The sequence below is a fragment of the Hippopotamus amphibius genome, chromosome 9 (assembly GCF_030028045.1).
Source record: "Hippopotamus amphibius kiboko isolate mHipAmp2 chromosome 9, mHipAmp2.hap2, whole genome shotgun sequence".
Taxonomy (NCBI): domain Eukaryota; kingdom Metazoa; phylum Chordata; class Mammalia; order Artiodactyla; family Hippopotamidae; genus Hippopotamus; species Hippopotamus amphibius.
In genome coordinates this window covers 14,870,400-14,890,670 of record NC_080194.1, presented here as the reverse complement: position 1 = coordinate 14,890,670, position 20,271 = coordinate 14,870,400, and the positions used below count along the sequence as shown (strand labels likewise).

At 33.5% G+C, this 20,271-nt stretch overlaps 1 protein-coding gene across 1 annotated transcript in view; it reads right to left on the bottom strand.

Annotated features, from left to right (window-relative positions):
* DCDC1 (doublecortin domain containing 1) overlaps positions 1-20,271 on the bottom strand; it is a 398,871-nt gene that overhangs the window by 319,400 nt on the left and 59,200 nt on the right. The window contains exon 7 of the mRNA XM_057748255.1: positions 9,567-9,733. Within this exon, the coding sequence (XP_057604238.1) occupies positions 9,567-9,733 (167 nt within the window). The remainder of the gene's footprint in view (positions 1-9,566; positions 9,734-20,271) is intronic.

The window sequence follows — 20,271 nt, the reverse complement described above, 5'->3', positions numbered from 1 at the left end:
GATAAATTAATTTAAAATAAAATAAAATCCTGTTTTGACATTTCTTAATTATTTAATATACTGTGAACCTCAAAAAAATATGGACCACCCTCAACCCCTGAGAGGCCTTATCTACACCCACTGCCCTCATTTCTTCAATATCAATTCTTTCTTTAACCCTATTCACTCTAAGCTTTCATCATCTTTCGAAGGTCACCATTAACCTCTTTTGTACCAAGTATAACCTGTTTGAAAATATCTTACTCCCAACTTCATGCCATTGCTTGTATGAGTCTCTTTTTAAACCCTCTCCACATTTCAGTTAAGGAAACATATCTTACCCACTCCAACAGCAAAAGTGGGGCTCTAGTCCCATTACAGCTCTACCTCAATTACCTTATTTATAACATTAATAATAAAGGTATCACTTATATGCTGAACCTAAAAAGAAAAAGTCAAACTCATAGAAACAAGGAATGGAAAGGTGGTTGCCAGGGGCTGAAGGTGGGGAAAATAGGGAGAGGTTGGTAAGATGGTACAAACTTTCAGCTATAAGATGAATACGGTCTGAGGAGCTAACGTAAAACATGGTGACTATAGATGATAACACTGTATTATATAATTGAAATTTGCTAAAAGAGTAGAACTTAAATGTTCTCACATGTATATATACACATATATGTATATGTATATATGTGTGTGTATAGATGTATATATATGAGGTGATGCACATGTTAACTGGATGCTGAGAATTCTTTCACAATGTATACATATATCGAATCAATACAATGTACACTTTAAATATTTTACAACTTTATTTGTCAGTTATACCTCAATAAAGCAGAAAAAAATTAATAATAAAGATGATGATGATGTTAGCTAAAACCAACTGACCACTTACTAAGTCCTAGGCACCACGTTAAGAGTTTTATATACATTACCTATTTAATTCTCACAACAACACAATGAGGTAATAAGTATTATTAATGCTGTTACTTTTATTATTACCTATAAAATGAGAGGACTGCACTAGATGGCCTCCAAGTTCATTTCAACCTTAAAATGCTTTTAATCTATCTTTTACCTTTCTTTTATTCAAGTTTCTATGTAACATAGAATCTGTACCATATTTTTTAGCACTGAATTACATACTTATAAGCATATTACCTAATAGTTTCATGTGGGTATGTTTTATCACCAAAACAAGAATGTAAGCTTCCTAAGGGCAAAGCCTGGGATAGTTCTCCTGTATCTTCAACACTGGCTAGCACACAGACTGAGCACATAAGGAAAATTCAACATTTTATCATTTTAATTTATCTTCTTTGGCCTTGCTTTTTAGAAGGAGGAAAGGGAATCTTTTCTCACCAAACAAGACAAGATTAATTCAGTGACAGCCAGAATCATAGTTCTCAAGGACACCACACTGTATAGTTTATTGATATAGATCCTGAAAGACACTGAAATTCCTAAAGGTTTCCATCTGGTGGTTAGATGGTGAATAGACTATGACCTGGGGTGGGGGGGGGGGTGTGAGGGGGTGTGGGGGTGTGTATTTGTGTGTGTCTCACAATTTGTTTTGTGAAGACTAGATTACCTTATCTACCAAACACTGAATTAAAACCAGATCATGTTAAAAGATCCTTTGTTATTTTGTCATAGAATGTGAAATCTAATGCTAGAAGTATAATTAGGATATCTAGACTGAATTTCTTCCTTCTAGAACAGCACTGTCCAATAGAATTTTCAATGAAGATGTGGCTATTGAACATTTGAAATGTGGATAGTGAGACTGAGGAACTTTTAAATTTTTATTTTAATTTTATTTAATTAAAATTAAATTGTAAAACCACATGGGGATAGCGTATTGGGCAGTACAGCTCTAGAAGATGCAACTCTTCTAGGTCCAAACCTGAAGACTAGGACCTTCCTAGCACCTTTTATTTATGCTATCACTCTGTTCTCTGATACTTTCAACATTTACTTCCCAGTGACATATATTAAGTGTTGATGAATGGACTCTTGCCCTATTCTTTTTCCATGCATGATTGGTTTTGTTTAGGAACTTAAAATCTTGTTTAAATGTAACAAGAAGCCATTTTTTTTAGGAAATTATGTAAAATTGATTTTCTGACATAGTTAATGAGAAAATTTGACTGAAGAGAGTAATAAATTAATGTTATACTCATTCCCATCTGCTGTTACATATATAAAAGATAAGCAAATAATGAATTATATTATTTGAAAATCAGTAATATGCTGTTATGGCTGATGTTTATTCAAGCTATGCTATTAATAACAGGTGAGAGAAAACCACGTCTCTTAATAAAATAAAGCAACTATTTCCAAAACATTTACACTTAAGAGTCTCCCTTTCATCAATCAGTAGTCAGAGTTAATAATCAAAGACTTTAGCTATCAATCACTCACAACATTGATCACTTTGAATAGAAAACAGAAAATACTAGTCAATCCTCAAGACAGTTGGTTTTCCTCCCCCTAAGAATATGTCTTCAATACTGTTTTAGTTCTTCAAGGGAAAAAAAAAATTCATATTCTTGTCCATTCGCACAAACCTCTCAGCGAGCATTATTGTCTGGGGAGGAGGGGGCAGCAGGCAGGGGGCCCAGGATGCTGACGGAACAGATAGGATGTCAGGTGAAGATAGAATGCTGTGCCCTCTCTAACCAGCTGAAGACTCGGCATGATTGTTTTCTTAAAAATAATACCTGTGGGTGTTGAAACTGTTCAGGGAATCTATCAAACACACTCTTTCACTTTGCTGCTGTAACTCTATAAAATTTATTCTCATTTCAAAAGAGTCATAGGCAATAATACCTGTAGGTGGTTGAGTAATTTAAAGAAAATTTGTCAGGTCTGCTTTCACTTACTTTACCAGAACAATTCTATACTTATTTGGAGGTTTTAAAATGCAACATTTTAGAGATAATATAATATTAGGATGTTTGAGGATAAAACTTTGATCAGAAAAGGAAAATAAACTAATGTTACAATCATTTCCATTTTTTACAATTACAGAAGTTATTCACACGTAGATGTTTGTGAACAGAAAATATCTAAATAGTATAATATTAGAAAAAATGCCATACTAATATATTAATGCCAAATTATTTTTCTCACTGAAATCTGAAGGCCAAGGTCTATAAACTTATAAAAGTTTTCTACACCAATTGAAAAATAGATAAATGGGAGAATAAAAGTAATAACCTTTCCAGATTAACTTTCTTTAAGTCATAAATACCTATATTAATTTTTTATTAAGTATCAAACATCTAAATGCAGATTCAAAAGATTTTTCTATTATGCAGTAAGCATTTTCAGTCACCAGTTCAGAGGGCAAAAGACCTCAGTAATGCTTCGGTTCAAATGTATTTTCCATGTTAGCTCATTCGAAAAATATTATAAAATTAAATAGTTGTTAATTAATCAAGAAAAATAGCATTAACTAACACTTTTTAAAGTGTTTATTTAAAAATGAAGACATATTTTAAACAATCCCCAAATAGAACTTACAGTTAATTAAAATGTTCAAAATCACATAAGCAGGAAAGTCTATTTTATTACATAGTTATTTTAAATTCCAATTTTAACTAAGTTGGCCCTCAATTTTTGAAGGAGTGTTTAATAGTAATAAAGATAATTTTAATTGAAAGGTATCCAACTGAGATGTCAATAGAGTTGTTTTTATAAAATTAAATTATCTTGTGAAAAAGGATAATCTTTAATTTTTTTTCCAAAGTGAGTTATTTAATATAGAGTTTTCATGGTAAAAAGAAAGCTCAGTTTTGAGCCACAGATACATATTTGACATTTGGTAGTATAATTCTAACAAAATTAGAGAAAAATACAGATTTGAAAATTTTTTCCTAACCTAAACAGTTTTATGGTAAATCAAATGAAATGTTCCATGGAGATAAATGTGTCATGGGTAAAGGATGGAAAATAAACAGTATTTCAATATCACTTCTTGTTTTATCCCATTGTCAGTTTTTTTCCCCTCTCTGCAATAATTACCTATGCACAAACTCTAGATGGCAATATTGCACTTACTGTACTTTCAAGAAAATTGTCACAGTCGGTCCCCACATATTCTCTTTATCAACATTTTATGTGCCATGGATCTATAGCCTCTTATTATAAGTGTAATGAAGCAGAAGTTATTGAAGCATTTTATTGATTGCTCAGATCACAAGTTTACTGCCATACTGAATTGGCACCTTACTCGCTGAAGCAAACTGCTGACACCTTTTTTAAAAAGTGACAACTACATCTATTTCATGACCAGAAATCCATTTTCATCTCTATCAAGACAAGAATGCAATTTTCACTTCATTTAACTGATGTTAGGCCTGCTCAAAGCATGACACTTAGAAAAAGACACAAGTTTAAGGTTCTTAAAATACTTCAAGTAACTAGAATGCAGCTTGGTTTCAGGGGAGAAAAATCAACAATCATTCAAATCTACAAACAACCTAATATTCTAAAAAATTACCTATCAGAACCTTCAGTAGCAGTTTTAATTTTCAAACAGCTATAACATTGTTTTAATGCTTTTAATAGTAAATTATGTTTATATATTAGACTTGTTCCAAGGTTTCAAAGGACATCAAGAAGTTCAAAACTGAAATATTTTGGGTATTGCTCTAAGAAGGCTAAATCAAGAAAGAGCTCAGTTTTTAATTTATAGATAAATGGGGATCTAATGTACAGCAAGTGACTACCATACTATATTCTATACTGAAAAGTTGCTGAGAGTAGATCTTGAATGTTCTCACTGCAAAGAAAAATGTTAATTATGTGAGGTGACAGAGGTGTTAACTAATCCTACTGTGGTGATCATTTCACAATATACAAGTGCATAAAATCATCACATGGCACACCTTAAACTTACACAATGTTTAATATCAATTATCTCAATAAAGCTAGAAAAAAAAAGTAGCTGACATATGAAGAAAAAAATACATATAGAAAATGAGATAGAAACCGTTTTTCCTTCAATAATGTTAGGACCAACAAATGATTTTGATTGACCTACAACACAGGTCTGAAAAGACAAACTCTCAACCTTTGATGGGAAATTAAAATATTAGATTCCTTTAAGATACTTTTTGCAATAAACAAATTCTGTCAGCACCAAACGCAATTCAAGCATATTGTAAACTGAATTTCTCCTGAATAGAATTATATTGTTAATATTGCTTTTATCTCTAAGCATTAAACTTATTGAAAAGTGTGGGTAAAAAAAAAAGTGAACCAACATTAACTTAGGAACTGTTTTAACAAAATATAAGTGCTTTGGTAGAAGTCAGCTTAATGTAATGATAAAATACATTTCAGTTTTAAACTGCAAAACCAATATATGCTGATGTTGGATGGTAATTTTCTCATCTAAGTATATGCCCACAAAATAAATTTACAGTACAGTTCCAGTTTAGAAAGTGAAACCTAATTTTTGAAATAGAAACTTAGTGTCTGAGATTTTTAAACCTAACGCATCAAATATGGAACATTAGAATATAATAGCACTCAGAAAAGTACCTTGTTTAAATGAATAAACAAAAATGACCATAAACATACACCAAAAAAAATCCAAGTAGAAAATGACAGTTTTTAACAAACTTCATTAAATAATGATCTATTACAAATAGCCCAAGTACATATTTCCAAACTGAAATTACAGAAATAAAACATTTCCCTGTAGTTTCAGACATAAATAGAAATTGTCATTTTTTTCAATATTCTGCCAAAGTTTAGAAATATCCCAAGATTTTAAGAAATATTTGAGGATATTTTTCTGTTTATTCTGTTTATTTATTTATTTTTAAAGCTATCAAACTAAAATTTAATTTCAAAGTTGATCATTTCTTTCCAAAGTGCTGAAAATTAGGAGTAGTACTAAACATTCCTTCAAGTTTTTTCATGTCTTAACTATCACAGGGACTATGATTTTCTTCATAATTAAGATGATGGTTGTTAAGATATCATAGTTAGATACTCATTTCCTTTGTGTCTCTCTGAATTTCGGAAATGACTATACAACCTATAAGAACTGTTAAACTACACTGTGAATGTGAACCACTTTAAATGATTAAAACTGTATGTTTATGAGCTCTACTAAAAACTGTATTTTAAAAGAAGAGTGTTACGCATTCACTATGTTAAAATCTCCAGGAATTTTGTTGCTTTGGGGGAAAAAATTCAAAGGAGTAGCAAAATTGTGAAGACATTTCCAGAAATATGTATTTCTCAAAAATCATGTTCGTATTTAAGATCAGCCATTCCAAACCATTCTTTATATAGCCCCGTGGCACAGCTCCACGGACATTTATGGACCTCTACAGCATTGCTGAACAGGCTGACGTTCATTTTGTTTACTGACAGCAACTAAAAGCTCTATGGAGGATCATAAATAAAGAAGATCATGTTTAAAAATCACTAATATCATTTTAAAAGGTAGTGCAGGCTTGTGTTTTGGCCTCTGTTTAGCTGTGTTAGGCCTATGAATGACAGCTTCCCTGCTTGAAGCACACAGAAAGCACAGCCTTCCTCATTCACTGACAGGACTGTGGCCTTTTCACACGTTCCTTCCACAGCAGTGTTTGTCCCCAAACACTGGAACTCCACACAATGGCATTCCTACTTCAACACCCCCACCAACAGCACCACGACAGAACAAGAATGCTAATGAGATGGAACGGCCCTGTCGCTGAAAGTGTTAACTGCATTTCATAGGAAAGCGTTCACGCTACTTCAAAGACCACCAATTAAATAGATTCTGCTTAGCTCTGAGCAATTTCTAAAATGTTTCCACTTTTAAGGAAATAAATGTGATAAATGTAAGACTAAGTGACTTTATGCTGTCCTAAATATAATATCTCATATTATATACATGAATCAGTATATTTTTAAGACCATACTAATGTAGTGGGCTTAATTCAGTGGCATGCTTGTAATAGCCAAGTTAAAGTTAAAAATTGAAAAGTGAATAAGTTCATAAACATAAACCAGTAGTTCCGATTTTTCTTTTAAAGTTCTATTATCACAATTTATTTAAAAGAAATTTCCTTGGGGAATGCCAAAACATCAATTTAAAGTTTACAACCTTTTGACAGAATCCTAGCAAAACAACAAAATGTTGTTGCTTTTACATACAATCTCAGAAGTGTAATAAATGGAAATGATATCAAGAGGTCATATCATTCTATAATTTATAAGCTTGGGAAATAGGAATTATCATCTGTCTCCATTTTACCAAACAAAATCTTATATAAAACTAAATAGAAAAGGCTCTCCCTAAGGTCAAATGAAATAAATGCAGTTCAAATAAAGTTCATTAATGCTAAGAGGGATATTTGCTAAGAAATCTTACTCACAAATAAAGCTATTCCAGGCTTAACACTTAACCACTGATGACCAGATAATGGTACCACTTTTATGAATATTGCAGATAATTTTAAATTAAGTCGTGATATAACAATACAAAAGGAAAGAGACTCGAGAATACATATAACTGGGCATATCTAACAGAAATAGAAATTTGCATGGAAATGCATAATAGGCAAATTTCTATTTCTTTTTCTTCAATTTTATATTTTAAAATAAAACTTAACCAAGTATCATATTAAAACTGTTGAGTGAAAAACTTTAAATTATTACAAGTGAGCAAAATAAAACGGTTTTAGTTAGAAACAGCAGAGAGCCTAGATTTTTAAAATATTCCTAAATTTGGTGTAATGTTGAAAGTCATAATGTTGATGATATTGACAATCAGATGCCCAGACATTGAGAGATGATAAAAATGTTAATTTTGTTCACATTTACATTTAATATCTCTTTTAATAAAATGTATTCTTCATCAATTTTGAGTCATAAAGAAATTTTAAAAATCAAAGCAGTAAGTAATTCTTAACACATTTTTTTCTCACAATACAAGGAACTTTTTAACCCAATACAACTGTGTATATCTATTTAAATTTTACATGTTTAGAACAATGGAAGAAAAGACAAACATGCCACAACTACTTTCTGAGCTGTTTCTTATCTCCAACACCCCCACTTTTAACGAAACTTAGAAAATGTTCAAATTTTTTTTAGATTTGATTTAAACAGTGCTTTTCTTGCATTGGAGAATCGTCTCATGTTTTCTTAACGTTAATTAATTTTAAACTGTCAAATTAGTAGAAGCAAAGCATTTAATACCAAATAAATGACTGTAATAAATTGGTCATAATCTATAGTATAATATCATTGTATCTTAAATAATATTTCTATTAAAATAACAATCTGAATACAAAAAATATGTTTTACACCAGTTTTATATGATATTAGCTTAATAAAGAATATTAAAAATAAGTTTGGATTTTATTTTTCATATTTATTATTATAAAAAGCCTTATCTATGATAATTAGTAATCCCATTCTGGATACAATGACATTAATTAACTTGGAAACTAATCGCATTTCAAGAATGAAAGTTTCTCACGGGAAGATGTTTCTTGCTAGGTCTGGATACCTCAGTTCAAGAATTTCTTCTAGTCAATACAACTTGTTCTTTTCCTAACCAGACAGCAGGAGGTGCTGTGTGAACATTGAGACTGAATCCCAAGTCCACCTCCCCTCCCCCTGCATACAGAGAATAATAGTATGATGCTTTCAAAATATTCATTTTTCAGCAGCCTGCGGTCTGAGATAATGAGCCCAGTTCTACACTGGAAACTTCCAGTTAGAAATGTAAAACCTAGCCCTTATTTAATGTGGTAAAATGTGTGCTTAACTTCTTCAGACCAAGTGCAAAGAGGATTCTAAAATTGTGGCAACTTCATTTTTATTTTATAAACAGCATCGATCATTCTGCTTTACAGTATGAATTTTACTTTAAGACAAATCAAAGTTCCTATAATTAGTAACAAAAATATCAAAGTTTTCACACATATACATCCCCTTCTCTCCCACCACACGCAGACACTCTCTCTCTCTTTCTCTTTCTGTCTCACAATTATAGAATAGAAACTTAGAAATTAAAGGACAAAATCTAGTTTAATTTGAATACATTAATTCTATTTCTATACTTTCAGGTCCAGAAACATACAAGTTAAGTAAGTATAAATGAAGTAAGTTACTCTTGACATGAAGTTAATTCACAATTTCACTTCCCAGAATAAGACTGGTTATATTTTAGCCCATCTTCTACAATAGCAAGTCTGATTTCATACTGGAAAGAAAATGGAAGTGTCAACATTTAAAGCTTCAAATGCTTTAGGAGCTATTCATTTTCTTATTTAAAGTAACTGTCTATAGAATTTCCACATAAGGAGTTGCCTTCGCTTTGCACAGTATGCAGCAACAAAAGATGAGACATATGACATCCCACACCAAAAGATAGATACAATTAGCCCCATTATTGTTGGCTTTGAGATAACAGAAGAAGCATTTTGGCTCCCTAAAGGGCACTGAGCTCTCGAAATACATGTCACAGGTCTTTTATGACATGATGCCAATCATTGCCTCTATACAAACAAGTACATTTTAAAACATACAATAGCAGTTTTTAAAGAGGGATGACTCACCTGTTTATAATATTTTTTTGCAGACTTTAATCGTTGGTACAAGGCCAAAAGAACTCCTTGGATGTACATCTTAGCTCCTGAGGGGCTGAAACCTTCTCCCTTAGAGACCCAAACTGGTCCCCGCAAAGGTGTGATGGAATTTTGCAGGCATTTTTCAAGCAGAGGAACTATACGAGAAAATAAGGGAAAATAAATTCTTTTGACCCAAACGAAATACACTGCCTGGAATCCAGCCCCAATACCAGAGCTAACTCTTAACATCTATTATTTATATCTGACCTGGGTTAAGTCTTAGAGAGGCAATTCCTGCATTACTAGTGGCCACCATGAAGGATGTATTTATATGGAGACACCCCCCATGCAAGACTCATAAGCTTTGTGAGCACACCTGAATAGTTCTGAAGTGTGCCTAACTAGCTGCACAGAGTGTCATGGTGTGCACTGATTGCCTTATCTTCTCATTTATCACAGATGAGTTGGAACCAACCTTGCTGAAATCTACTTGCATTGTCCTGATAAAATTGTGCGATCCATGTTGTTTCTGTATATAGCTTCCCGTAGAGGAGTCTCTATACCTAAAACATCACATCTGGGAATTATTCATGAAATATAATCCACACTTTTATAAGCCATCCTATTCAAGTCTTTTCACTGCCACCGCTTAAATAACTCATAAAATAGGGTGGCGAGGCTGTTTAAAAATAAGGGGGAGAATCTTAAGCAAGCATTTTACCGTACCTTTTTGTTTTTAAGCTTCTGGGATATGAGCTGGTCAAAGATTTAGGGATGCCATTCCAGTATGCACATTTTGTAAACAGATAAAAGATATTTACTTTTGGGCCTGTACTGCAACATCCATATGGGCTTGACAGACATGTTTATACACTTTTTCACATGATTAGCTTATAAAGTCTTTCTAGTGTAAAATAGTCAAATAACATGGCAGCTAGCTAACATGTTTTAAGATTTAATTTCTCTCTGAAATGCCAGAAATAAAGACATTTTAAAAATCTTAGGCACACTTGGGAACCCAGAAAAATGAAAGGATGTCATTTTTTTTTAAACTTGAAGTGTATACATGTGACACAACATAAACATACCAAATAACTATATGACTTGGCGACCTTATTCTAATACATACTTCCACGGGAAAAGAAATTAGATAGATCACCAGCAAAGAAAATAGGTCCATGCCATTGGTTATGCTATATGTTGCATATTTTATGCAGAGAGGCCTAGCATAGCAATCTGGAAATTGAATTACAATTAGGTTCAGCTGAGCTGCTGAACTGCTGAGTTATGCAAATGGCCTTTGCTACTGGTATTCTGCTGATTTTTGCTCTTAGGAAAAAAGTTATGCATTTCATGGCACTAAGTTCTACAACTCTCTACCAAAGCATAATTTATTTCTAATATATTCATCACTAAGGGAAACGTTGGAAATAGAGTTTAAGATTTTCTAAGACTATTATAAATAAAGTTAAAAGGAACTCATGACCCAATGATTATTCAGACGTCTTTAGATGTGTGCATAGAAGTCACTCACCAGCCTGAGAAACTAATTCCTAAAATTCACATATTGAAACCATTCTTATACTCCTGGAGCAATTGCTATTCTCCATAAGTTTTACCACAACAGATATCTCAAACTTTCAAAAAATATTAGGTCATATATTACTAAAATAAAAATAGAAGTCAACTTATTTTTAGAATTATAACTCATCAATCTTTAAAACATGCATAATATAAATCAATTTTGCTTATAATTTTCCCTAAAGAAACCCAATTTAAGAATCATCAGCACTTTTAGTTAGCTACAACATTTATATGTGACTATGTGTTGTATTTTAATTTGTAAACTTTTAATTGGTATACTCATTGAACTTAGTACAGTTTTTATACATGGAAAGGCATTACATAAACAGCTGCTAAACTGAAAAAAAATTAAGTAAATTGAGAAGTAATAAACTTAAATGATGACTTACATCCAAGATTTAATCTTGAATTTAAACCTGAGAACATCTTATTAGACTCTTTAGTCTTACAGCTTTATTCATCTATGTTTGTCACAAAGTAACTTTCAAATTCTTTACATCAGCCGGAAGGATTCCAAAGAAGAATTTCATAGATCTTCTAACACAAAACTCTACTCTTTTTCAAGGTTTGTACCTTCTATAAGAATTCAAGAAAAAATACAGCTTAGGGAAAAAGTACAAATTATATCAAAACACAAGCAGTGTCAGAGTTGATATAGGATGGAAAACAGCTCCCATGCTCCACATGATTTATGTAATTAGGAATACTATGGAAACCAGAAACAGCAAAGCAAAGAAAGCAGTATTCACAAGCAGGTTTTATAAGGGACTTCAGAATCTGCTCTGAACTTGTTGAATAATCTGTTCAGTATTCCAGAATCTCCCTGCTGGAAGCAGGGTCCTCATTATAACCACAAGAGCGCTAATAAAGGTTAGCCTCTGAACTAGGGATTAGAAGGCTCTTTCTTTTTGGAAGCTGCAAACTAGTAACTTTGATGATTTTCTTGAAAAGGAAGACAAAGCACACTCCAAGAACAAACAATGTTTCCACTAACTAGGAAGGTACAGAAAACATAAGAAAATGATACGCCTAAGCACTTAGAAAGGAAGTATAAATAAGCCTAATATATTAGAAAAATAAAACTTATTGATCAGTTCAAATTAAAGAGCTCTCCCTAAAAGAGAAGACTTGGCCTAAGGTGATAGTTTTGAAATAAAATAGAATAATTGATTCTTTTAAAAAGAGAAGCCAGTTGGCTTTTCAACCCCAACCACAGATCTTAACATGAGTGAGAATTATTTTTTAAACATTTTACTGAATATTCATAATATTCTATGCTAAAAACTCATAAGTGTTCTTAACCAATGGTTTTATCTCTTTTACGTAGAATTTTCCTTTCTGTTTCTGAAGCAAAACTTCATTCTATTAAAGAAGACTATTGCATATAGATGTGCAAGAAATAAGGGCAATGGTTTAGAAAGGACAATAGATACTTTTCAACATTGGAAATAGCATAATCCTACATGCTGCCGTGAGCTAGCAAAGCCCATTATAGACACTCAATGAAAAAAAATATGTCTTTCCCAGGGAATCAACTCTGGGATATTATTTTGTGTATAAACCATGAGCTTCTCTTCCAAACTGCTACTCAGAAATATGGCCTCATTCAAGTAGGTTAGCTGGCTCCCATTATCCCATGTTTCTTTAATATTTGTGTGCATAGTTACACATAGCATTTCTTCTTGTGTTTGAGGCCTTCATTACAGGTGTTCTACCTATTGGCTCCTAGTTACAGAATTTTGCTTTCCTGTAATTTCAATATCAAGCAAGTCTTCAACATTTTTATTAGATAAATGATTTGGAAAGTAATCATTCCTTAAATTTATCAATATGCATAGATCAGTCAAATGTGATCATTCCATTAGGATCATTTCCATCGCTGGAAAGGTGAAGTTATATGGATGATAGCTATTTATCCATTTTGTTTATTCTCAAGTCATGACTATAGGGCAAAGTGAAATTAATCCAGTGGTTTTAATGGGTTTGGAGTTAAGACTGAGGATGTTGGGTAAATAGGTCATGTGGCCAAAAGGAGTAACTTCATTGGACATAGCTAGTACTGAGCATTATGGGTAAATAGATCATATGATTAAAAGTAGTAGCTATATTAATTTCATAACTATCAACTGATACTTCTCTCAGTCACACTGTTCTATTTCCCTTGCATGTCTTCCCCCTTTTTTTCCACCTGTTAATATATTCTTGTCCTTCAAGGCTCATACCAATTGTCACTTCCTCTGTCAAAATACCACAAGTTGTTTAGGCAGAATTAATTGTTCCATCCTCTATGCTTCCCAGAGCATCATTTATACTTTTATTTCTCCCTTATTGATTTGTATTAGTGCTCATCTTCTCCAATCTCACTTCCATCCTCCAGTAAATCACAAAACCTTTGTGGTTTGAGGGCATGGTATTTTTTAGTTTGATAAAAGCAGTACCCAATAAATGTCTACTGGATAAATAAATAGTACTTTTGGATACACTGTGGGCAGTATTAATTTAGGTAAGTTTTAGACCACGAGTACAACTATACTCAATCACTTGGAACCTGTGACTTTCTGTGACCAATTGAAAATTTGATAAATAAATACGAACGTACCAGAATTTTGAAGCACATTTAGGGTATGTACAATAGTTTTATTTTAATCTTCCTTATAAAAGAATCTTGAACACTAAAGAAGAAAATAAATATAAAATGAAAACAATCCAACTTGGCAATGAAGCATTAACTAGCCAGGAGAACACCAGAGCTGGGTGTCTAAAAAAGTCTTGGAAAATCCTTATATGCTTTATCCTAAATCATACCACTGTGGGAAAAGGCACACAATAAAACTTAAATAACAGAGCAATAATATTAGATTAAGGTCAAAATAGCTATTTTAAATAATAAAGGTAATTCCTTCTAAAAACTCCAAACATAATGAGTTCAAAAGCTATTCCTAAGAAAATAAACTATTCATCCTTCAAGAGGACTTTATACTAAAACCACTTCATCACTAATAAGAAGCTTGAACTTTATTTGGGTTCATGATGGGTGCAGCACAAGAATTTTTGACAAGAAGCCAAAAATTCCTCTAAAGAGAAGCCTAATGGAACTTACCATGAAGATATAGACCGGAATGTCCTGTCAAGTTCTATACCTAGGGAATATATATATCTCTCCAAAAGCAACATGTGACATTTAAAGAGACACTTGGCACACTGCATTTGAATCTACTGTGGAAAGCTAAAAAAGAGGATTTTTTAAATAATAAATTTTCAAAAAGCACTGGAAATTATCAAAAGCTTTAATAACTTGCTTCCAATTAAAAAATAAATTCATGCCAATTAAGTATCCAGAATCATAATTTACATAATATTGTAATTTTCACATTTCAGTCAGAGTACATGAGACTATGAAAAGAAAGTACTGCCTAGAGCATAATTACCTATAGAGAAACTTCTATGCTCTTTGGCAAGAAATTTCAGATCTCAAGTCTCAAAAATACTCAGCTATTGTTAGCAGGACATCATTTGGAAATTTCCCATCAATTCAATTGAATTTTTTTTTAATGAAGTTGATCTAAAAAAGTCTTTTTTGTATGATAGAAGATAAGTTCTTAAAAGATACTAAGAATTGACTGCTTCCCATCCAGGAAGCAGGCCTGGAGGGAGTTTGAGCTAGTGCCAAGATATGTGTGTGTTTTACTGCTCCTCATCCAGCTTTAGGTAATAGTTGGAAAGCTCCCAGTCCGCGAGCAATCAGCAGACGCCACTCAAAAGCATGGTCTACTGGGAAGATTGAATGATGGAGAGCATACTGTCTCCTATGTTGCTTGATTTATATCAGTATATTTTTACTCAAACAAATCTAAACTAACAGCTGCTGTGTGCTTTTGTTTACATGCTATGTGTCAAATCTTATTGTCCCTAAGGTACTTAAGAGCAAAGATTTAGCAGTCGTTTTCTTAAATACCGATGCCTACCCAAATTTGGATTTTTCCTCCACTGAACAAAATGACAAGCACACGATTGCTATACTTAGAGCAATCTTTCACAGCTGCTTTAGTTTTTCAGTGATCCTATTAAACTGACGGTATATTGCCTGTGGGGTCTACAGTGTTATAATACTGTTGTAAGAGACGTTGATTTATATGATAGGATCAAACAGAACAGGGATGCGTTGGGGGAAGAATTTCATAGGTCATACTGTTTTTACCTGGGTAAAATTTAATTCAGCCATTGTGAACTTTACAGAACACCTGGTTATTTTAATTGCTGATATGTGGGTGAACGCTGACATTGGGGCTTGGAAGTAGAAATCTTAGGAAGTCTCCTCTGTTTTGAAAATACAGCCTGAGTCATGTCTTTTCTTAAACTGAACGAAGTAGCTGTGCATTAAATATGCTGGCACATCTTCTGCTTGAGCAAGTGGACCGAAATGGTGTGAATTGTTAATGCCTTGCTGCTTTGGTTCACGGCTTGTGATTGATCATTTGTAACTATATCTACTCCTTGTTCCATGAAATCAAGTATGGAGTAATGGGTTCATCAGATTTTGGGGTTAAATTGAGAGTGAAGAGGTACTGTGTGTGGAAATAAGAGTTGCCATGTTCAGGGCTGGCCTTGTAACAGCATGGAATCTAAAGGCGATATTCAAAACCACTTCACTCATCATACGCTTACTGATTCTGAATAGGGCCCATTTGCAGGGGACATTTGGTAGTTTTCCAATACGCTTTATGCCTCTTTCTACTTCCACCACCATGCACTTCTTTTTTTCATACACCCCCAATAGCACACTGGAAGAACAGGTCAGCATACACAATTCATTTATTTAAATAACTTGATTTATACAAGTAGAAGTAAGCTGGGGTTCTATTGTCTGGGTCTTGCTTTTCCCCTCAACAAAAATAATAGCATATGTGTCTTTGAAAATACAAGTATTTTGTGGACTCAATTTCTTGGGCATCTAAAATATCTGATATTTAGTAATAATGTAAAATAACTTAATTGAAGTGATATGTGTACACCTTTAAGGTTACCTAAAGGCACATTAGAATTAACTATATCTAACCTATCTAATCTATTTTCATGTGGTTATGGTCTATACCAATACATCTGTTTAAGAAAATATCAAAGGAATCTGAATTTGACAATAAAGAGCCTATATCTGGACTTTTTAAATAAAAAAGGAATTTGAAATTCAAAAAAAACATAATAATTGAATATATATATGACCTGCTTTTGCAAACTTTATAGCTCTGTACAAAATTTAAACTATTATCTTAGAGTTAGTTTTGGCAAGTACGATGCATGGAACTTAAGAAATAAAATCAACAAAGATTAGAAGTAAAGACCTCTGGAAATGTCATTACATAACTGCTTGCTGTAATAATTGACACTTTTTAGACATTATTATTTTTAATTTTTATTACTATTCACAAAAGCTTAATCCAAATGGTGTTAACTGAGGCACCAATTAACTTTTGACCCAGCAGGAAAAGATGTAATAAAAAACATAGTAAAACTTAGGAACAAAATCAAATACACAAAGCACTTAATATGTAAGTAACATTCAAAAGCAAGCTAATTGTAAAATGTCTCAAAAGTCTACTATTACATTATAAAGTCATAACTAATATAAATCTAAAATATGTAGCTGGATCCTTTTTCTTTTTTCTTTTTTTTTTCCAGTCTCAAAAGAAGGAAGAATAATAATAATACCTGGCACATGCATACCTAATTCAGAGAGACCTAGGAGTAAGATAACGTAGGTAAAGTTGTTTTAGTCTCCTTCGCTGCAAACACCAGGTCACTATATTACTTACATTTAAATATTTTACTTAGGATGTAATATACATATGTCATGAAAAATTTATCTTTTAAATGTGATACACTGCAAAGTCTTAAAAGTTACAGTAATTACAATGAAAAGTTTCCCTTCTGACATTTCTCCACGTGTGTTTCACAAAAGTAGAATCCTTCATAAAAAGCACTTTACATATTTTTGTCTATTATTCCCCCTCTCTTCTAAAAACACTAAGGAGGAAGAAAACCAACCCCTGCTGTGTAGTGTTTTTTACATGGAGAGCTTTGTGAACAATTGTTTTATAACAGGTAGTAACAACTAGGCTATTTGTTTTCATTGGCAGTTATACTTGTTACAGTGTTTTTTATAATGAACTTCTAGGATCTTAGACAAATCATTAGGGTTAGAGAAAGATTTTTGGTTTTAGAGTTCAAAGACTCAGAGATAAGAGATATAAAAACCAGAAGCTAAAAAGATAAACTCAAGGAGAAGAGGAAAAAAAGCAAGGACTTGGTTAAAAAATTACATAAATACTGAAGCGAGTTTAGCCCAACAAAACCTAGGAGTGATGATAATATACTCATGAATATAAAAGAAAGTCTATGTTTTAAAGACTTCAAAAGGGAGTTTTTGACAGATATAGAGTCTATGAGCAGATTAGACTGCATTGTGAATGTTCATATCACACAACTGTGCCTTCACATATGTAATAAAAGATGACAGTGATCCAATTATAATGGGAGTTCTCCAACTGCCACTAAAAGACTTAAAATCAAGCCTTGACAAAATTCTTAATATTCTCTATAGATCAACAGTATAAATATAAATCAGTGATTAGTTAGCAGTTTTTGTTTTTGTTTTATTTGGCCGTGCCACCCAGGCCATGGCAGTGAAAGCCCAGAATCCTAACCATTAGGCGACCAGGGAACTCCCAGCACTTTTTGTTTTTGTCCAAACAATGAGAGTAGCTAGTGTTCAAGTCTGATGTCTGGAAGTTACTAGAGGACACTCAGGGCCATGTCTAAGGTACCCTGGAACCAAAACAAAGTCACAGAGAGCACAGTCCCAAAGAAGATCCCAAAGATTTAAAGACTTTTCCTGAGTGGCATCTTTCCTACACAAAAGAGCTCTTAACTGGCTGCCTTTGTGTATTTCAATCTAGAGAAACTTCAGAGCTGATTAATAACCACCAGCATTTGGCATTCTTCTGCAGCAAGAGATCTAAATTTTCACACTTCATAAAATTTTAGAAGTAAAGATAAACGGTAAAGGGATCCAAGGATTGAAGCAAGGCAAATGTATGTAATTTAAAGAAGATATTGCACCCATAAGCTTGATCTTTACTCCCTGAAAAGTTGTAGGACAGATTATAAAATGGTTTGTGAACTCTTAGAAAAATAAACAGTAATCATTAGGACCCAACATGGGGTAATTCACATACTAAGCAAATATTTAATGAGCAGAGAGGGACACTCGGGGAAATTCCCTACACGGGGTCTGCCATCTCTAACAGCAGAATATAACCATTACTTCTTCCAGTGGAAAGCAGATCTAAGTAGACTGTGGCTACCATCTATCGTCTTTAAGCAAAGTACTGCTAAATCTGTGTGTCCCTTCACAGATAATTAGGTGTATCTGCAACAAGGTAGGAGAACACAGAAAGTCTGTAAAACCTCCTGTTTAAGTCCTCTGTTTAGAATTCATGATTGCTTTCTTTTGCTGTTTCTCTTTAACAATGATAGAGAAATATGTCATTTAGTATCCAAAACAAAACAAAAGGAAAGTTGTAAGTGGATGCTGCCCTGGCTTACAATTTCTTTCATTGGAGAAAGTAATATAAGGAATCAGAATGAACAGACACACACACGCGTGCACACACACACAGAGCTGTCCTTGTATGGGACTTGACAGTAGGCTGCAGGCTACTTACCCTTCTGAGTTACCCACTTTTAACTAAGAAAGGAATGCCATTTACAGGGCCGAGACCATTTGGACTATTGCAGAATTCTACATTTAGCAGAGCAGGAGAAGTAGAACTAGTTGTTCTAGAACACAAGGGTAGTACTAGGCATTTTTAGGGCATAAAAGGAGAGGGGAGCATTTTGACTAGACTCTCTCAAAGTCCTGAAATTTCCATTGACATCTAAAGGAATCTAAGTACAATGCTTCACCAAGAAGGGTATCATCCCCAATTTTTATAATATTTTATAATACCTCCTCTATATTATTTAGACCTGGGTTAAACATGGGAATAGAGAAGTCTACAAAATCTCTGTCCTTATGGATCTTACAGTCTAGAAGACAGATCAATATTAAATAACTCCTCAAGCAGTTTTTTTAATTACTGTTGCGACAGTTACTATATACAGGGTGCCATTAATGTAACAAGGACATCTGTTCTGGATAAGGGAGGAAGTGGGACAGGAGAAAGGCAATGTTGGGAAAGCTATTCAGAAGAAGAAATATTTAAAATAAAACCTTAAAGAGAGTAGGCAAGAGCTTGTGAGGAAGATAGGGTGAGAAAATCCAAGTAGAGGAAACATATGGTAAGGTACTGGGGCATGAAGGAGAAACAAGCATTTGAGGAACAGACACAAGGAAATAAAAAGTGACTTGAGTGCAGAGATGAAGGGGCCAGTAGTACAAGTGAAGATGGAGAAGCTGAGTAGGGACCAAATCATGAAGACCCTTCAGGCCATGATAAAAATTTAAACATTGATTCAATATGACCAATTATGACAGACTAAACTCCCCTTTTAAACTGATGTATTTATTTTATTGGCTGTGTTGGGTCTCTTTTGCTGTGCACAGGCTATCTTTAGTTGCGGTGAGTGGGGGCTACTCTTTGTTGTGGTGCGCGGGCTCCTCATTGCCATGGCTTCTCTTGTTGCAGAGCACAGGCTCTAGGCGTGTGGCCTTCAGTAGTTGCAGCACATGGGTTCAATAGTTGTGGCTCATGGGCTCTAAAGCGCAGGCTCAACAGTTGTGGCTCACGGGCTTAGTTGCTCCACAGCACGTGGGATCTTCCTGGAGCAGGGATCGAACCCATGTCCCCTGAATTGGCAGGTGGATTCTTTACCACTGCACCACCTAGGAAGCCCTAAACTCCCCTTTTAAAATTACGTTACTGGAGTGAGGCAATTAGAAAACTTGTGTTTACGTTGGAGACAGGTGAGCCTAACTAAATAAATGAACAGCCATATCCAAAGAAGATTAATATAAATCTGAAGCAGGGACTCTATTAGCATGCTAAAGATCTCTGTCCCTAATCATGGCCTACTTAACATTTTTATCAATAACTTGGACAGTGATAAAGTT